The following is a 20,468-nucleotide window of genomic DNA, read 5'->3' on the forward strand; positions in this document are numbered from 1 at the left end:
ATATATATGTTTATTTTGGGGGAAGGAAGGTATAGAAAGTTTTCATCAGATCCTCAAAAAGGTCCAGTGACCCCTTCATCCCAAAAACCATATTGCCTTAAGAAACTGACTGGCTGTCAAATCTGAAAACAAGAAGGAACACTATGTTTAGCTATGTGCAAGGAGTTAGCCTGGCATTCTTTAGTAATAAAAATTATATTAATGGACATTGAGAGATTTACTGAGTCCCATTATATATTAAATACTATTCCTTAATAGAAACTATCACTCAACTATTCACAAAGCTATTTGTTAGGAAAGGAAATGGAATAAAAAGTTATCCAAGAAAATGATTTTTCTTTGATTCCTTATAAAGTTCACTACAGGCAATTTGATGGTTTTAAGTCTTCCATGAAGAAAAAGTTTGGTCTTAAATCAGATAACTAAGCCTGAATATACTATGATTCAGTGTAACATTAAAAATGTAGTGGCTAGGAATCACATTTTCTTTTTATGGTAGTAGTAATAAAAAATAGCTATTATTTGTTAAATAGCTAAAGTGCTTTATATACTGTGCTAAACACTTTACATACATCACTATTACAACCATATAAATACAAAAAAATGAGGCTCCAAAAAAGTAACATGCCTGAAATCGCACTGCTAGGAAACAGCAAAGTTAGCATTTGAACCAAAGCCTATATCCTTCTTCATGCAGTGCACAATCTCTGTATGTCACAAAAATTAAGAATAAGTACACATGTGCATCCAAAAAGTAGTTAGTTCAAGTGAGTACTGAGTATGGGTGATTTAAAAAAAAAAAAATATCTAGAACATAAGAGTCATTTGGAACGGCATAGTCAGCAGATATTAATAACCTATATCTTACCTCCAACCCTAATATACCCATGAAAGCCTACTCATATTCACCTCTCATTCCAAACATAATTGAAATAGAGGCAAAACCCTAACAGCTTTCACATTTAGAGTTATAAATGTTCCCAAAAGCAGAAGCGTAAGAGAAGGAAAGGGAGGTTGGCCTTGTGTGGCAAAAGTCAAACTTTATCTTACAGGATATTAAGTAGATGTTGAGGACTGGGAAGGGGATGGCAAAAGAGTAGAAGAGGTGTTTTGATTTTTGTTTGTTTATTTTTGAGATGAAGTTTTGCTCTTATTGCCCAGGTTGGAGCACAATGGTACGATCTCGGCTCACTGCAACCTCTGCCTCCTGGGTTCAAGTGATTCTACTGCCTCAGCCTCCCAAGTAGCTGGGATTACAGGCAACAGCCACCATGCCCAGCTAATTTTTGTATATTTAGTAGAGACGGGGTTTCACCATGTTGACCAGGCTGGTCTTGAACTTCTGACATCAGGTGATCCACCTGCCTTGGTCTCCCAAAGTGCTGGGATTACAGACGTGAGCCACTGCACACAGTGGCTTTTGTTTGTTTGTTTTGTTGTTGTTAAGAAAAAAGAAATTCACAGATAGGAAAAACAAGTGAAAACAAAAATTAAAGAGGAAGTGACATAAAGATACAAGAGTTCATTTTCTTTTATAATCTTCCATCATTACTCTGCTTTAAAGAGTATAAAGAGCACAGATTACTGATTCCTAACTTTGCAGAAGTGAATTGATCCACTATAATCAGTGACTAGAGCAAAATTCTCCAAAATGGGTTTTCAATCAAAATGTACTTCCAAATATATTGAAAGAAAAAAAAATCTAGGAGGCAAGCAGAGTTGAAAACTTTAAAAAAGGCACACAATAAAAATGCCAAAAAGCCACTATTTTTCATTAAGGTAATTCATTAATATCTTCAAACCTTATTCATGAATTTAAATTATTAGCCTATTTAAACATTAATTATTCTATCCATATTTCTTCAGAGATTACGAAAAAGAGAGGTATAGCTCAGTGGTAGAACATTTGACTGCAGAAATTATGAAAAATGAAAAACAAAACTTCTGAATCCTTAGAATTACATCTTTTCTTATATACTAGGAAGTGAAAATGGACATCAGCACTCCTTTCATTGAATAATCTCACAAAGGTACAGAAGAAAGTGCAAGGCCCAGCAATAAGATAGGATGTACCCACTTCTCTAAGGACCTAAAAGCCTAACAGCATTTCATTTTGTCACTGTCAACCTCCTAAATGATCGCCTTTTTTATTGCTTTCCGGTTTTCAACTGTAAACACACTGCTTTCTAAAAGACTGAAGGTCAATTTGGAATTTCAGGAACAAAGTGAAGATGTGAATTCTGAGCTCTTAAAATTGTAGTAACATACTATAACGCATGAATATATATTTTATATACATCAATAGAGATTTTATCTACTAGATCAAAAAAAGGCTCCAGAAAATTATTATGAATTCATCCTCCTCCTAAAACACTAAAGAATGAAAGTGAGATTTAAAAAAAAAAGAGAAGTAAGATAGAAGTAAGAGAACATGATGGTTTAGTAAGCAGGCAACAGTTCACTAGCGGACAGCAGTTTATTGGTTTCTCTCAGCAGTGAAGTCTCCTCCTCTTGGGTGGTTTGCACTGTGACTGCAGCTGCGTACCTTTGGTGGTATCAGATATGCTATTTAACAAGGCACACATCATATCTCCCTCTAAGTGGTGAGGGTTTAGTATATGAGCTGGCCTCTGAGTCTTCTTAAATTGATTCTCTAGCTCCAGAAAACCTTGATCTCCTGAGAGGATGGTGAAAGGAATTTGCTTGGGTAGTTGTTCATCTAGACGGCCAGCCTAAGTTAGAACAAATGGCACAGGTTGATAAAAAATCAGCACGAGTTTCAAAACAAGTTATATCTATTCACAATGAACACATACCTAGGAAGGTATATTAAGCTTGTTCCCTAATCCCTACCAAAGTATGACACAAAGATCTCCTTCGGCTGGGTGAGTGACTCACGCCTGTAATCCCAACACTTTGAGAGGCTGAGGCAGGTGGATCGCTTGAGGTCAGGAGTTCAAGACCAGCCTGGCCAACATGGTGAAACCCGGTCTCTATTACAAAATGCAAAAATTAGCTGAGTGTGGTGGCATGTGCTTATAATCCCAAGCTGGATTCTCCAGGCTGAGGCTGGAGAATCGTTTGAACTTGAGAGGTAGAAGTTGCAGCCGAGATTGCGCCACTGCCCTCCAGCCTGGGCGACAGAGTGAGACTCCGTCTCAAAAAGAAAAAAAAAAAGAAACAGAGAGAAAGACTTCCTTCATAAATTAAATACCCCACATTTAATCAAATATAAGATGCTATTAAATTATATGATAAGCTATTTTATGTGCCATAAAAAGAAAAAGCCAAAATGGAAGTCCAACAGACTTCACATAAAGTTGGAATACCAATGGGCTATACACTCAATGTAAGGGTAAATAAGAAATAAATCTGTCATAGAGAAAAGGTAAGCAAGGCAATTTGCATGATTCAATCTTGGCACTAGATAGAGGGAAAAAGAAATCTTTTGTTGTTTAAACCATAAGCTGTAGTCAACAAGTTTGCCGAGTAAATTCACATTATCAGTGTGACATGTAAGTCCTCAAGCAAAAAATGTAAAGTGGGTCTCAGTTTGGCAGTTTCTCTAGGTACCTGGCAGAGGCAGAAGCAAATGTAAATTCTATCTAGGCCAACAGTGATTGTTAAGGTACCTCTTAATTTTAGAGATACTAAAATATGAAAATGTCTTAATATATATCAAATACAGTATCATCAGCGGGTGCAGTGGCTCACACCTGTAATCCCAGCACTTTGGGAGGCCTAGGCGGGCGGATCACTTCAGGCCAGGAGTTTGAGACTAGCCTGGCTAACAGGGAGAAACCCCATCTACTGAAAATACAAATATTAGCCGAGCATGGTGGTATGCTCCTGTAGTCCCAGCTACTTGGGAGGCTGAGGCACAACAATCGTTAGAGCCCAGGGGGCTGAGGTTGCAGTGAGCTGAGATTGCGCCATTGCACTCCAGCCTGGGAAACAGAGCGACACTGTCTTAAAACCAAAAAACAGTATCATCTCTTGATCATTTATCCCACAAATAGTTGAGTATCTACCATGGATAGCTGAAGGTTTGCTAGAAGTTGAGGATAAAGCAATAAAAATATGCTATGGGGTCCTGCCTTCATAATAGTCACAGGTAGAACCTGAAGTACTGAAGAATGGTCTATAACTCTCATTACAATTCAAGTGGGAAAAAAATGCAAGTGGGTGTGAGATTCACATTAGATTTTGAATAAAACAATGACTCACATGCATACATATGGCAAAATCAGCAGCATCTTTTCTTTTACTACAGCGAGGGTGAAGGAAGAAGCATCCAATCCTGTTCAGGTAATTATAAATTTTACAGTTGAGTGGAGGCTTCCAATTGGTGTTTCCTCCTATTAATTTCAGAAAAAGCAAAAATGATAATCAAACAGGAGAGGAAAGGCCAAAAATTTTATCAAGAAAAAACATATACTAGAAAAAAAACTTTTCTAGAGGCAAAGTACTAAATCAGAATGTGGAAGAACTCCATCCGAGCATAAGCATCAACATCTTGTTGCTGTACAGTCTTGAGAAAGTGGACTAAATTCCCTGAATCTGTCAACTCATCTTAAAACTCACATGGATATTAAGCAAAATCAAAAGTAATGTGTGCAAAAATTCTTTGAATGGCATTATTCTGTAAGTGTAAGCATAAGTGGTTTTTACAAATGTCATCACTGTTCAATGCAGAAATGATGGGCAATCACCAAAGCTCAACTTACTAAAGCAATTATACTGGCTAACTTATCCAGGTCAGCATGTTTCTATCTTTAATCCCAATCTTTCTCTTTACATGCTATTTTCTATCAAACACGAACAACAGCAGATGCTCACTATACTAATCCTCTGTAAACCAAAGAAGCCTCTCCCCCAGGTTTGGTCAACAATTTGTAAAGAGGTTTAGATGAAGCTGAACACTTAAGAACAGCAAGGATGAACCGAAGAGGCAGTTATGACATGTTGAAAATGACATTAGTCCTGTAGTTGAAAGGCCAAATTTCAAAAGCTAACTCTGCTATTTATTAGTTTTAAAACTTTGAGGGAAAAAAACAAAAACAAAAACAAAACATCTGCTTCTCTGTATTTTAAAAGGGATAAAACCATAATAATCAGTAACCATATTAGTACAAAGCCATAGTGCCTGACACACTTTAGGTGTTGAATAAAGGCTTTTTCAATCAGTATCAAAAGATCCATGAACTGTTTCTTTTTTTTTTTTTTTTTTTTTTTGAGACGGAGTCTCGCTCTCTTGCCCAGGCTGGAGGGCAGTGGCGCGATCTCGGCTGCAACTTCTAGCTTCACCTCCTGGGTTCACACCATTCTCCTGCCTCAGCCTCCCAAGTAGCTGGGACTACAGGCAACCGCCACCACACCTGGCTAATTTTTTGAATTTGTTTTTAGTAGAGACGGGGTTTCACTGTGTTAGCCAAGATGGTCTCGATCTCCTGACCTCACGATCTTCCCACCTCGGCCTTCCAATGTGTTGGAATTACAGGCGTGAGCCACCGCGCCCAGCCAAAAGATCCATAAACTTTTGAGTCACCAGATAGAGCTAACATTTACCACAGAGGCATGTAGAGAAAATGACTCTAGCAGAGTAACTATAATACAAAAGAACAAGAACAATATTCCAATTATGTTCCTATGATCTATCCAGGAAGGTTTAAGGGGAGGCTTTTAAACTGAACTATAGTCTAAGATGTGGGAAAAACAGTTTTCTTTTGTTTTTCTTATTAACCGTACCTTGAAAGCCCCAAATAAATGTTCCTTGGTTTAGATGCCCTGGTAGATGACCAAAAAAGTTTGACCAGTTATCAAAATCTACAAAGACTATATGAGTCATGGTTCTCAGGTAATCCAAATCTGGAAGCTCAACAATTTCTTCCTCTGAGAAGAGAGAAATATCAACATGAGTTCAGTAAGAATTTGCTAAAATCATTCTGATTTCAAGTCCAAAAGATATTAGAAGGCTAACATGCAAAAATACTAACCTTGAATGTTACTCATTTCTATCTAAACCTTTTTGTGAAATCCAAATCTGTACATGACACCATTTACACTTAAATCAGATAAAAATATTGTGAATATTTCACAAATTTTGATTATATATCCTTCTTGCAAATATTTTCCATCAACTCTAAGGCTTGTTAAAAAGTCATTTATACAGGGAATTTTTAAAAAACATTAATGTACTAGAAGAACTAGAAAACCAAGTTTTAAGGTTAAATAAACAAAAACTACCACCACCCATAGAACATTTTCACCACCAGAATTTGGTTCTTTTCCCAGTCTAAACTGATTTATTAGTAGCCTTCTAGGTCTATGATTAAACACCCTAGAGAGCAGAAATAAGATCACCTGGAATCCTGCTGCCATAAAGCAGTGCTACAAATAGGTGCCAGTGGTACAGTGCCACCTCCCCCTATAAACACATCTTCTTGCTTCTCTCAGATTCTTCCTTCACCTTCCCCCATGCCCCAACTCTCATTCTCTCTCCCCTTTATCTTGTTTCATACTTTTCCACTTTGACAAGGCCTTAAAGTTTCCTGTGGTAATAATGCAAACTTTAGAATGTTATATTATTTAAAAAATGAATAGTTTCTATTCTAATAGTTCCCTCGAATATACTACTGCCATTCCCTTCCATTTCCAAGCCACCTTATGTCTTTTCTCTAACTTCTCAGTAACTCTAGATTTAGATATTGCATTTTCTATCAAATGCAGACTAACACAAATTCCAAAAACAAAAAGTAAACAGAAGCACACAAAAAAAAAGGCCAAAGAGAATATAAAATGGCGTAACCAGTGTTTCACTGTTTAGAGTTGACTAGGTAGCTCATGATTTAATTATCACTGAAAATATGCCATGACTAAAGGTGATGTTAAGATCTACATACACTATAGAGCAAGAATGTAAAAATTCAATAGTTCATAAAAATACATTACTGGCCAAAATTTGCACATATTCTCACTGTATCCAAATACACTACATTGTATAACTCACCAAGAGTTAATATTTATTTAAAAGAATATAGATTTACGTCGGGTGTGGTGGCTCACACCTGTAATCCCAACACTTGGGGAGGCGAAAATGGGAGGATTGCTTGAGGCCAGGAGTTTGAAACCAGCCTGGGCAACATAGTAAAATCCCATCTCAATAAAAAAAAATTTAAAAATAAAAGAATATACACTTAAAATTATACTCTAAACAAAACAAATTATACTTCTAAACAAAATAAAAACTTAACACCTGCCTAGACTTACTTAATCCTATCATATGGAAGACAGAAAGACTGGAGTAAGTACAAAGAAGGAATTCATATTTCAATTTTCCCCCTGGTTTCTTGCTACCACTTTAACTCTACCTCTAATTGCTATTTTAATTGTATGTTAAAGCTTTGCTTCCAAGTTAATCATAAGAAAAATATACAAATACTGAAATGACCTTTAAAATTTCTCACACTAAAGAATATGGCCAAATAGAAACAAAAAGAATTCACATGATTTATCTTTTTAGTGAATCCAAATATTACAAGAAAAACCTAAACGATATTAATACTAGGATAACTTTGAAATCTAACTTTCAGAAAGACTATCGACTTCCTTCATCTTCAAAATCTCCACACCTTTTGTAAAATAAAATGATATCTAAAATATATATTATTTAAAGCCAATATATACTCTTTGTCCCCTTAAGTTTAGAAAGTGGATAAATGTAGCAGTAGGAATACAAACCCCTAAAATGTATATACCGTAGTAATTAACATATCATCAAGAAGTTATCCTATTTCTTGCTTCAAAATCGAGGTGGGTACATTGTAAGTTTCAATATTAGTATATGAAATTTGCACAGAGCTTTAAAGCCATACCTATATTCTGATAGCTTAGGTCATTCTCAACTCCTTTCTCCAGGTCTAAACTTTTTGAATAGTTTACTGCCTGTTTCAGTTTTCTCTCTGTATGTGAGGCACTGGCAGTAAACTTGTACAGCTTTGACTTTTCAGATCCAAAGTGAGCCACACTAGGTTTCTGTAAGAAGCAATGTTTTCTATGGAAATGCTGCTGCGCACTCTCAGGATCATGAAATGCTTTGGTGCAGGTGCCACACTTGATTACGTACTGCTGCTCCTCCTCATCACTCTTTTCTTTGTGCACTTGATGGATATGAGTGTTCATGTCAGTTAAATTCTGTGTTGTTGCCGAACATAAACTGCAGCGAAACCAAAGTTTTCCTTTATCCAGCATGATTTGGAGACATCTACTATAATCTTCTTTTCTGTTGACTTTACAGATGTAACTCTCACGGCAACCACAGGTTAACTGGTTACTCGTCTCTACTACTGGAAAATCTTCTTCAGTTTTAATTGAAGTTTCAGTTTTTTCTGACACAAATACATAGTCTATGCTGTGGTGCTCCTCATAATGACTCAAAAATGCTTCTTCCACGTTAAAGATAAGATCACAAAGCCCACAGAAGTATTTAATCTTTATCTCATTGTCATGCTCATCTTGGCAATGTCGGTACAATGTTTCTATCTTATGAAAAGGCTTTCTGCAGTGAGCACAGCTATATCTATGAAACTTGTGGCTTGCCAAAGACATGCAGTGCTGTTTTACATATTCCTGGGAATCAAACATATCTTCACAAATCCGGCATTGCCATTTGCCCCTTGGAGAACTATTTGCCAGGGAATGATCAATAATAGCAATAGCTGATGAAGGCTTGTTAGCAGTCAAATTACCCAATGTTGTAGAAGATGATGGCAAAGTTTCACCTTCTACCTCATCCATCTCATAAAAATATCGGTGTCCATTATGAAATTCAGTCACATGTGCCATGATAGTATCTTTCCTTGTTAACTCCTTTTTGCATGTCCGACACCAGAAAAGAAAGTTATTTAAATGTGCTCCTCCATGAATCCGGCTCATGTGTAAACGAATGACCCCCGAATCATCACATACCTTTCCACAGACCACACATTTATAACCCATTGTGTTTGCTGAGAAAACATGCTTTTCTACTGCATCTTCACTTGGGAATCGCTGATTGCATTCACAGAACCAGGTTTTAACTACTGACTTTTCTTTCTGGACACAAGCGATACCTTCATGGCTTTTATCTTTTAAATTCATCTTCTTTTTTGGAATGGCAATGCACTCCTGTGAGCTAGATTCTTTAACAGACATGGTTCTTTTAAGTGATGAAAATTTTGATTGATCCAACAATAAATGCACGTCAGAAGAAGGATCCTTGTTCCCTTCGCTGCTGTGGCAATAGAGTAAGACTGATTCTTCCACTGAGTTAATGACTCTGACTTTGTGTCCTGAATTCTGCTTATGATTGTGGGTGCTGGTTTCATCCACGAAGACTTGATTGCAATCTGGACAATAACCTCTTAATATGAATTTCTCTGCAACCTGGGTAATGCTCTTCTCAGCTACAGCTACAGGCCCAGCATTTCGACAACGAACTCTAAATTAGATAAAAAGAAATAGAAACTCTTTGAGAAGTATTTTCTAAACATACCATTGCTGCATTTTATTGCAGGAACTATAAAATAACCAATGTATATATAAGCACTAAAAGATACTTTTCAATAAAGATGCAGATGACATAATGATGTTCTATCACCTCAAATACTTGAGTATTATCTGCATTTTATCTATTTCTAGTTAAAATACAAAAGGCTAAAACTAGATTCAAATTTTTTAAAATTCAGGCAAATTTTAGAAAACTAAAATCTGTGTCAAAAGCACTGACAGAGGACCTTATTGAACAGGCAAATTATTAGACTCTCCATGGTAATTAAACTGTATGAAAGAACACTATGGTTAAGATTCTAGACAACCCAGAACCTATTCTTTAATAATTGATTAATGTTGATACTATAAGTCTGTAGTAACCAAAACAACATGCACTGGTGTAAAAACAGACACACAGATCAATGGAACACAACAAAGAACCCAGTAATAAAGCCACATACCTACAAACTACTGATCTTTGACGAAACTGACAAAAATACACACTGGGGAAAGGATGCTCTATTTAATAAATGGTGCTGAGAAAACTGGATAGCCATATGCAGAAGAATAAAATTGAACCCATATCTTTCATCATATACAAAAAATAACTCAAGATGGATTAAAGACTAAGACCTGAAACTATAAAAATTCTAGAAGAAAGCCTCGGAAAACCCCTTCTGGACAATGGCCTAGGCAAAAAATTTATGACTAAGTCCTCAAAAGCAAATGCAACAAAGCCCTAAAATAGACAAATCGGACTTAAAAGCTTAAGCATAGCAAAACAAATAATCAAGAGAATAAAGACAACTTATAGAATGTGAGAATATCGGCAAACTATGCATCTGACAAAGGACTAATATTCAGAATCTACTAGGAACTTAACAAGAAAAAAACCCACAAATAATCCCATTAAGAAGTGGGCAAAGGACACGAATAGACATTTTTCAAAAGAAGACATACAAGTGGCCCATAAATACTCAACATTACTAATCATCAGAGAACTTCAAATTAAAACAACAATGCGATACCATCTTACACCAGTCAGAATGGCTGTTATTAAAAAGTCAAAAAACAACTGATGTTGGCAAGGATACAGAGAAAAGGGACCACTTATACACTGCTGGTGGGAATGTAAATTAGTACAACCTCTATAGAAAAAAATGGAAATTTCTCAAAAAAAAAACAAAAATAGAACCACACTTTGATCCAGCAGTCCCACTACTGATATCTACCTAAAGAAAAAGCAAGCATTATATCAAAAAGACACCTACCATTGTACATTTACCACAGCACCATTCACAATAGCAATAATGAATGGAATCAACCTAAGTGTCCATCAACGGATTATTGAATAAAGAAAATATGGCATATATACCATGGAATACTACTCAGTCATAAAAAAGAATGAAATCATGCCTTTTGAAGCAACATGTATGGAACTGGAGGCCATTATCCTAAGTGAAATAACTCAGAATGTCAAATACTGAAAATTTTCAGTTCTAAGTGGGAGTTAAACAATGGGTACACATGGACATATAGAGTAGAATAATAAATAGACATTGAAAACTCCAAAAGGTGGGAGGTTAGGAAACAGGTAAGGGTTGAAAAATAACCTATTGAGTACAATGTTCACTATTTGGATGACAGGTACATTAAAAGCCCAGATATCTGAGCTTCACAATATACCCATGTAACAAAACTGCACTCGTATGCCCTAAATCTGTAAGTAAAGAAATAAAAATAAAGAACTGGTTAATTTTATGTCAGACAAATGTCATGCCCATAGTTGCTTTTGCACTGAAGAACTAGGCTCAATAAAACCACGTACTATTCCACAAATTAACTCAAAATAAATCAACTTCTCTAGGAAAATAAATAGAAAAACTGTGTCTTCTCTTCACTACTAAACTCCAGAGAGAACAGACCAGCTACAATTTTATACATTTAATATATTTCAAAAGAAAAAAATTATACAAAATATGTTCTCTAATTATTTTGGAATTAAATTGGAAATGAGAAATAATAAAAATCCCTAAATGTTTATAAATTAAATACCTAAATGTAACATCTATAAACCTTTAGAAGTTAAGCAACACGTATCTTTTTTGTGTGTTTGGAGAGAGAAAATCTTTCCGTCGCCCAGGCTGGAGGTCAGTGGCGCAATCTTGGATCACTGCAACCTCTGCTTCCCGGGTTCAAGCGATTCTCTTGCCTCAGCTACCAAGTAGCTGGGATTACAGGCACGCACCACCACACCCGGTTAATTTTTTTGTATTTTTAGTAGAGATGGGGTTTCTCCATGTTAGCCAGCTGGTCTCGAACTCCTGAGCTCAGGCAATCCACCTGCCTAAGCCTCCCAAAGTGTTAGGATTACAGGTGTGAGCCACCGTGCCCGGCGAAGCAACACATTTCTAATAAACCTATAGGTCAAAGAATAAATCAAAAGGGCAAAGATAACATTTTTCAAAAATGTTTTTAAAAGCTTTATTGAGATACAATTCACGGCTAGGTGCAGTGGCACATGCCTATAATCCCAGCACTTTGGGAGGGCGGATCACTCGAGGTCAGGAGTTCAAGACCATCCTGGCCAACATGGTGAAACTCCGTCTCTACAAAAAGCACAAAATTTAGCCAGGCATGGTGACACACATCTATAGTCCCAGCTACTTGGGAGGCTGAGGAACGAGAATCGCTTGAACTCAGGAGGTGGAGGTTGCAGTGAGCCAAGATTGCACCATTGCACTCCAGCCTGGGTGACAGAGAGAGACCCTGTCTTTAAAAAAAAAAAAAAAAAAAAAAAAGGATATAATTCACATAATTCACCCATTTAGGGTATATAATTTCAACTGTTTTTCACATAAAGATATGTGCAACCATCAATACAGTCAATTTTAGAACATCGCGTCATGTCAAAAAGAAAACCCATGCCCTTTAACTATCACCTCCCCACCTCCCTTTTCGACATGCTCCCCAACTCCAAGCAACCACTGAGCCCTAAGCAACTACTTGCTGTGTCTACAGATTTCCCTATTCTGGAATTTCATGTGAATGGAATCATATAAATGGATTTTTTGAGTAGCTTATTTCATTTAGCATAATGTTTTCAAAGTTCATTGAGGTTGTAACATGTAATCAGGATTTCCATCCTTTTCATGGCCAAATAATATTCCCTTGTATGGATAGGTCCATTTTAAAAAATCCATTTGTCAGCTGATAGACATTAGGGATGGTCCCACTTTTTTACTATTATGAATAATGCTGCTATAAACAAACATACAAGTCTTTGTGTGGATATACGTTCACACTGCTCTTGGCTGGCAACAAGTAGAAATTGCTGGATCATATGGTAGCTCTACAGTTAAATGAGGAAAAAAGAGATACGTATTTTTAACTGAAAAAAAATGAAAACACAACTTATCAACATCTGTGTGATGCCGGTAAAGCAGGGCTTAGAGGGAAATTTATATTTTTAAACGTTTACATTGAAAACAAAGATCCAAAGTCAATCTAAACTTCTACCTTTAAGAGCTAGACAAAGATAAGCAAATTAAACTCAAAGTTTAAAGAGCAGAAATTAATGAACTAGAAAATGGGCAAACAACAGAGAATTGCCAGGGAAACCAGACAATGGTTGGTGTAAAAATCAACAAAAATTTGAAATAGATTATAGAAATAAACATAAATATTTAAAAATATCAAAGCTGAATTCAGGAAAATAAAATACATTCTTTAAGCAAGAAGAGGCAAGGGTTTCTCAGGACACAGAAAGCATAACTATAAAAGAAGAAAATAATCAACAAATTACACCTAATGCAAAGAAAAGCTTCTGTTCATCAAAAGATATAATTAAAAATATAAATATGCAAAATCACAGCTAGGAAAATATACTCATAAATATTTGTATATTCTAGAAATTCCTATATTCTAGATACAAATCTGACAAAAGATTTATATGTAGAATATGTAAAGAACCCCAACTCACTATTAAGGCAAATAATCCACTTTTGAAAACCGGCAAAAGACTTGAACAGAGATTTCACGAAGATAAACAAATGGCCCATAAGCACATGAAAAAGTGCCCAACATCATTGTTTATCAAGAAAATGTGCATAATAAACTGAGACGTAAGAACAGCTAAAATGAAAAAGAGTGGCAAGATCAAATGTTAGCAAGGGTGAAGAGTAACTAGAACTTTCACACCTTACCTGTAGGAATGTAAACCAGTACAACCAACTTTGGATATTTAGTACATTCTCATAAATTTAAATATACACTTACTTCTGAACCAACAATTCCACTTTTCAATGTCCATCCAAGAGAAATGAAAACATATGACCATGAAAAGACTTGTACAAAATACTCAAAGCAGCTTTATTCATAAAAGCTATAAATTGTAAACAATCCAAGTAGCTATCAACACGGGAACTGATCAACAAATTGTGCTATATTCACACAATACTACTTACCAATAAAGAGGAACAATGTACTAAGCAATATAGATAATCTCACAGATACAATGGCAATCACAAATCATACTGGAATCTTTTCTTGGTCACTTGATAAATTTGGCCTTTGAGATTTAATCTTTCACCTGTATATGACACTTTCCATTCTGGTTGACTTACAGCCAAGGTTCTACTTTAACCCTTTCCTCTCCTACTCATACTTACAGAACACACACAGAAAAACACACAAAACTTAGAACTGTTAGCTTGCTTTACACTTGCAGCAATATCAATATATCCATGTTTTCCACATCTCTAACTTCTATCACTATGCTAAATTTGGTTAATTTCCAGGCAACTGTATATTCTCATTTTAAAATGAGAGAAACATGGAATAGAAAATGTATTTGTTGAAACTTCTCACTGGCAGACAGCTCATCCCTACTCCTTTACAGCTCCAGACTCATACAAACCTGAAATGGGCAGTGAGCTCCATGTGGGAACGCAGTGTCTGGTGGCAGGCCACACACTTAACTTGAAATGGAACATCTTTGCACAGAGAGATCAATAGTTTCTTTGCAAAAGATGGAAAAGATATTGGATGTGCAATTCCTTTGTTCTCTGAAAGACAAAATAAACTATAATTTGCAAAGTTATCTGAGTATAGAGTAACCCAACCTTCCTCTCCTTAGCCCTTCTCAACATTAGTTGGAGTAAGTAAAAGAAGACAGTTATTTTGGCAATAAAAATCTAAGGGAAGCCACTTTCTGGCCTTAAATACAAAGAATGCCTTACTCATATTCAAATTAAAATTTGAGTCTTAAATGCCAAGAAACAGAAAAATTTCACAATATTATGATATAACATAACATTATCCTGAATAAATATTTGCTTCCCAAGTTTTTCTTCACTCTTCAAAGTTAGTAAGCCTTACTCATACATACAAATAAATATTAAGAATCTTTGTTTTTAAGTAAGAATTGAGATAATCTTTTATTTTCATAGTTCTAAAACTAAGATGAGGATATGTAATCTCAAGAATGATCTGAGAAGTACGATAAATCGCAAAGATTAAAGTAGTTTAATAATTTTCAGCAGAAGAGAGTATTAACATACCACCCAGTTTGAAACTCTGATGGAAATGATTCTTTCCAGACATATGCTTCGAACACTCATCCTTGCTGCTAAAAAGAAGGAAGCAATTTGGACATGCAAAACACTGAATAATCTGAGGAAGAAGGTTGTTGTTATGTCCATCATCTGTGGCTTCCTAAAAGATAAGACAAAGCTGTATTATGGAAAACTAAAATAAATAAGTTCTTGAAAAAACTCAAAATTTCCTATTTGTCATTTATTTGCAATATCCTGTATCAATTTTTAACATGAAAGATGTTCTTCCCTGAGTGTGAATTATGGAACTTTTATCATAACTGAGGTCCCAAATGTCAAATTTTTAGTTTTTTTTCCTCAAAACCAAATTACGGCCATCTGTTGTAGTAACAAATATAGAAGAACATTTGCTTTCTATATAGTTTTCATTTTTACATACACATTCACATGTAATATACAAATGCATAAATGTGATCACACCACATACATTTTTCCTAATGTTTGGCTTTATTCACTCTACCCTGCATTATTATTCTTCCATAAATTTATCCATGCTTAATCAGTTACAAAGACACATAGAAATAAGGGGGAATGTCATTGTTTTATCAAATATTATTTTATAGGCTCTTCTGCCTATCAGTTTTCTCATTCCATAGTACCTAAAGGAAATCCCTAAAATTCAGCTGGTGTATCTCTAATTAATGCTTCTTAATGGTTGAAAACTATGCCAGGGTGTGAATCTATTCAACTCAATCAGCATTTATTTACAGTTTTTTCCTTAAGTTTTGATTTTTTTTTTTTCCCACTAGAAATAATGATCTTGTAAACATCCTTGAATATATATTCTTACTGGTAGGTGCTTTTTTCTTATTCTCAAGAGTAGCCCTATAGGGCTAATGGGTATATATATTTCAATATTAAAAGACACCGTATGACTGGTTTTCAAAAAGGCTATACCAATTCACATATCACCTAGTACTGAATGAGCCTGGCAGTAATATATATTACAGATCTTTTTCATTTTTGTCAGGTCAATTTTTGTATTTTTGGTAGAGACAGGGTTTCCCCATGTAGCCCAGGCTGGTCTCGAACTTCTGGGTTCAAGTGATCCACCCGCCTTGGCCTCCCAAAGTGCTGGGATTACAGCTGCGAGCCACCATGCCTGGCCTTCATTGGTACTTTAATTTGCAATTCCTATCTATAAGTGAGTTTGAGCATTTATTCATACATTTCTTGGCTACCCAGATGTGTTCTTATGTGAATTTTTTATTCATATTCTTTAGCTTTATTTCTCAATTGTTTCGTTTTTTCTCCTTCTGGTCAATTTGTATCAGTCCTGTTACTGAAATTAATTCTCTGCCTCATTTTCCATTTTGCAATATTTTTTCAAATATATATGTTGTTTATAGTCTTATTTACTTATTTTTGAAACAAGAGCTCACTCTGTCACCCAGGCTGGCCCACTGCACCCTTGACATCCTGGGCTCAAGCAATCCTCCTATCCCAGCCTCCCAAGTAGCTGGGACCACAGGCATACACGAATATACCTAGCTAATTTTTTTATTTTTTGTGAAGGCAAGGTCTTTCCATGTTGCCCAGGCTGGTCTCTAACTCCTGGACTCTAGCAATTCTCTCGCCTTGGCCTCCTAAAGTGCTGCGATAACAGGCATAAGCCACCGTGATCGGCCTATGGTCACTTTTAAAATTTGACATAGTCAAATAAGTATGTCTTTTCTAGCATATAAGTTTCTAAACCTTGTTAAGAGCCTCCTCTATCTTAAAATAGGAAATTTTAAAAAGTGTGTATTTATAAGTGTACGTATATTTGTGTGTGCTTGTTATAAATACAATTTAACTTCTTGTTAATAGTCTTTAGAGTAATAGCCTTAAAGATTGTATCGTGCCTCATATTTACTATCATCAACACTAGAACCATCAGTATAGTTTGTGGAGTGCTTATGAGATGCAACCAGAAGAGAGATAAAAAATTTTTATTTATACTGAGCATTTGTCAGGAACTACACTGAGGTTCTAAATATGTTTACCTACTTAATCCTCATAATAACCCCATAAGGTACCATTTTCATTATTTAGAAATGAGAAAATTGAACTTCTGATAAGTCAACCAACTTACCCCTCCTCCCAAGTTGTACCCCTCCATAGAAAAGACAAACTTCCATTTAAACCCAGCTTTACAATACTCATTATGAATTCTATGCTGCTGTCACTACACCCTCCCCACCACACTCCCCTCCTGTTTCAATTTGATGAGTGCCACACAGAAGAAATAACACCAAGGAGGACATTTTCATTCCAATTTGAAGATTCTAAATGATAAGAGTAATAAAGGCATTTAGTAACCACCAATTTATACATATTTCTCCTGATCGAAGAACCCTAAACTCATTAAATCATTTTTAGTTTAATTGTGAGTTATAAATGAACTCACATAAAGTTGTTTAGATGATTTGCTCAACAGAACCAAAATGTGATTCTATATAAAATTTTATTAGAATATACTTGTTACAAAAATATGGCATACTTGGCCAGGAGCAGTGGCTCACACCTGTAATCCCAGCACTTTGGGAGGCTGAGTTGGGAGGACTGCTTTGCCCAGGAATTTGAGACCATCCTGGGTAACATAGCAGGACCCCATTTCTCTCTCTCAAAAAAAAAAAAAAAATTATATATATATATGGCATACCTGCAAATACATTCTACAAATTGGGAGAAGGAATGGGAAATAAGATATCTGATAAGTTAAAGTGCTCAATTCCTTTTTACCATATTTCTGGTTACATTAAAAGACACCATACAAACTTGTACAAAAAAAAAAAAAATAGGGCTGGGCATGGTGGCTCATGCCTGTAATCCTAGCACTCTGGGAGGCTGAGGCGGCAGACCACAGGTCAGGAGTTCGAGATCAGCCTGGCCAACATGGTGAAACCCTGTCTCTACTGAAAATACAAAAAATTAGCCGGGTGTGGTGGCAGGCACCTATAATCCCAGATACCCAGGAGGCTGAGGCAGGAGAACCGTTTGAACCCGGGAGGCAGAGGTTGCAGTGAGTGGAGACCACACCACTGTACTCCAGCCCGCAAAAGAGAGCTAGACTCCGTCTTAAAAAAAAAGGTAGGGCCAGGCGCAGTGGCTCACGCCTGTAATCCCAACACTTTGGGAGGCCGAGGTGGGCGGATCACGAGGTCAGGAGATTGAGACCATCCTGGCGAACACGGTGAAACCCCGTCTCTACTGATAAATACAAAAAAAAAAAAAAATTAGCCGGGCGTGGTGGCGGGCGCCTGTGCTCCCAGTTACTCGGGAGACTGACACAGGAGAATGGCATTAACCCGGGAGGCGGTGGAGCTTGCAGTGAGCGGAGATTGCACCACTGCACTCCAGCCTGGGCGACAGAGCGAGACTCCGTCTCAAAAAAAAAAAAAAAAAAAAAAAAGGTAGAACCAAAATACCATTTCACATCCACTAGAATGGCTAAATTTAAAAAGACAGGTAGTAAGTATGGATAAGATGTAGAGAAACTGAAACCCACAAACATTGCTGGAGAGAAAGTAAAATGGTGCAGTGCACTAGACAGCAGTTTGGCATTTCTTCAAAAAAATTAAAAAGGTACCATATGACCTAGCAATTTTATTTTATTTTATTATTTTTTTTGAGACGAAGTCTCGCTCTGTCGCCCAGGCTGGAGTGCAGTGGCCGGGTCTCAGCTCACTGCAAGCTCCGCCTCCCGGGTTCACGCCATTCTCCTGCCTCAGCCTCCCGAGTAGCTGGGACTACAGGCACCCGCCACCTCGCCCGGCTAGTTTTTTGTATTTTTAGTAGAGACGGGGTTTCACCATGTTAGCCAGGATGGACCTAGCAATTTTAAAACGTATGTTTACACAAAACTTGGATGTTTGTTTATAGAAGCATTATTCATAACAGCTAAAAAGTAGAAACAACCCAAATGTCCATCAACTGATGAACTGTTAAATAAAATGCGGCATATGTACTTACAATGAAATATTATTTAGCAATGAAAAGAAATGAAGTACTGATACATGCTACAATATGAATAAGCCTTGAAACACATTATGACAAGTGAAACAATCTAGTCACAAAGGCTGCATATTGTTTGACTCCTTTTACATAAAATATCCAGAATAGATAAATCCATGGACATACAAAGTAGCTTAGTGGTTGCCTAGGGATGGGGAAGATGGGTTAGCAAAGAAGAAAAGTCACCTTAGATGATACAGTAGCCCTAGAAACAGAATAACCAGTGGTAGCGTCAACCAACTCACAAATGACACTGAGGTACAAAGGAGCTTACAGTACATCTACCACCACTGTCACACAAAAGGAAGAAAAGCAGTGTGCTATCTAGTGATATAGCCATTGGACGGATTTAGGTGTCAAAAGCCACTAGAAACTTGCTACTCAAAGTATGACTCAAGGAACGACAGCAATGGCATCACCTAAAAGCTTGTTAGAAATATAAATCTAAGGCTCCACCTGAGACATCTTGAGTTAGAATCTGCATTTTTACAAAATTTCCAAGTGATTTGTGTGTACATTAAAGTTTGAGAAGGCCTACTCTAGAGGGAAGAAATTGAAGATGAAAGAAAATGGGGGAGGGAAGCAAGGAAAACAATGCAAAGTGTGAATAATCTGACTTTCTTTCATTGGGAACTGCCATCTTTACAAAACAGAATTCATACCTATAAAAAACAGCAAGGCTTATACAATCTTCTAGTGACCTCTTCTGGTTAATTTAAAAGAGGCAATTACAACCCCCCATGCATACTAGTTTCCTTAGGGTCCTTGTAGTGACAAATATCAAGGAATAAGCAATCATTGAGGGTTACGGGTCAGGCCTGAAGTGCTTTATATAGTATTACATTTTCTCTTAACAATCTCGTACGTAAGTATAATGATACCATTTTAGGGATGAAGAAACTAAACTCACAGATTCAGTAACCTGTTAAGAACATGAAGCTAATAAAAGTAACAGTGGAACCCAGGTCTGTCTGATACCAAAGCCTTTGCCCTTTCTATGTTACCATACAGCTTTTCAGAATGGTGAAGGTCATAAATCTTCTTCCTAGAGAGAAGGCAAAAAGGAGTGCAAAACAGCATGGAATGTGTGATTCCAAAAAAAAAAAAAAAAAAAAAAAAAACAAATTAATGAAATATGGGGAAAAAATAAGTGAAGTAACTCATTTTAAAGTTAAACTACCTACTCAAATTTACTAAAGAAAACAGACATATATACTCATTATAGTAGAGAAAACACTCAGTACCTGGAATAGGGAAACATGTCCTAAAAGAACTCTAATTCTGAAAAATGCAGAACATCAGTAACCTATTGCAAACACTAAAGTATGG

At 36.3% G+C, this 20,468-nt stretch overlaps 1 protein-coding gene across 3 annotated transcripts in view; it reads right to left on the reverse strand.

Moving 5' to 3' along the window:
- The window catches only part of LOC105479535 (zinc finger protein 451), an 82,226-nt gene that overhangs the window by 14,566 nt on the left and 47,192 nt on the right, over window positions 1–20,468 (reverse strand). For all 3 annotated transcript variants that reach the window (XM_011737531.3, XM_011737536.3, XM_011737533.2), the window contains 6 exons: window positions 15,090–15,243; window positions 14,447–14,594; window positions 7,875–9,478; window positions 5,749–5,892; window positions 4,228–4,358; window positions 2,546–2,732 (listed from right to left, as the gene is read on the reverse strand). In XM_011737531.3, the coding sequence (XP_011735833.1) occupies window positions 2,546–2,732; window positions 4,228–4,358; window positions 5,749–5,892; window positions 7,875–9,478; window positions 14,447–14,594; window positions 15,090–15,243 (2,368 nt within the window). The remainder of the gene's footprint in view (window positions 1–2,545; window positions 2,733–4,227; window positions 4,359–5,748; window positions 5,893–7,874; window positions 9,479–14,446; window positions 14,595–15,089; window positions 15,244–20,468) is intronic.

This window comes from Macaca nemestrina, chromosome 5 (genome assembly GCF_043159975.1).
Source record: "Macaca nemestrina isolate mMacNem1 chromosome 5, mMacNem.hap1, whole genome shotgun sequence".
NCBI classification, from domain to species: domain Eukaryota; kingdom Metazoa; phylum Chordata; class Mammalia; order Primates; family Cercopithecidae; genus Macaca; species Macaca nemestrina.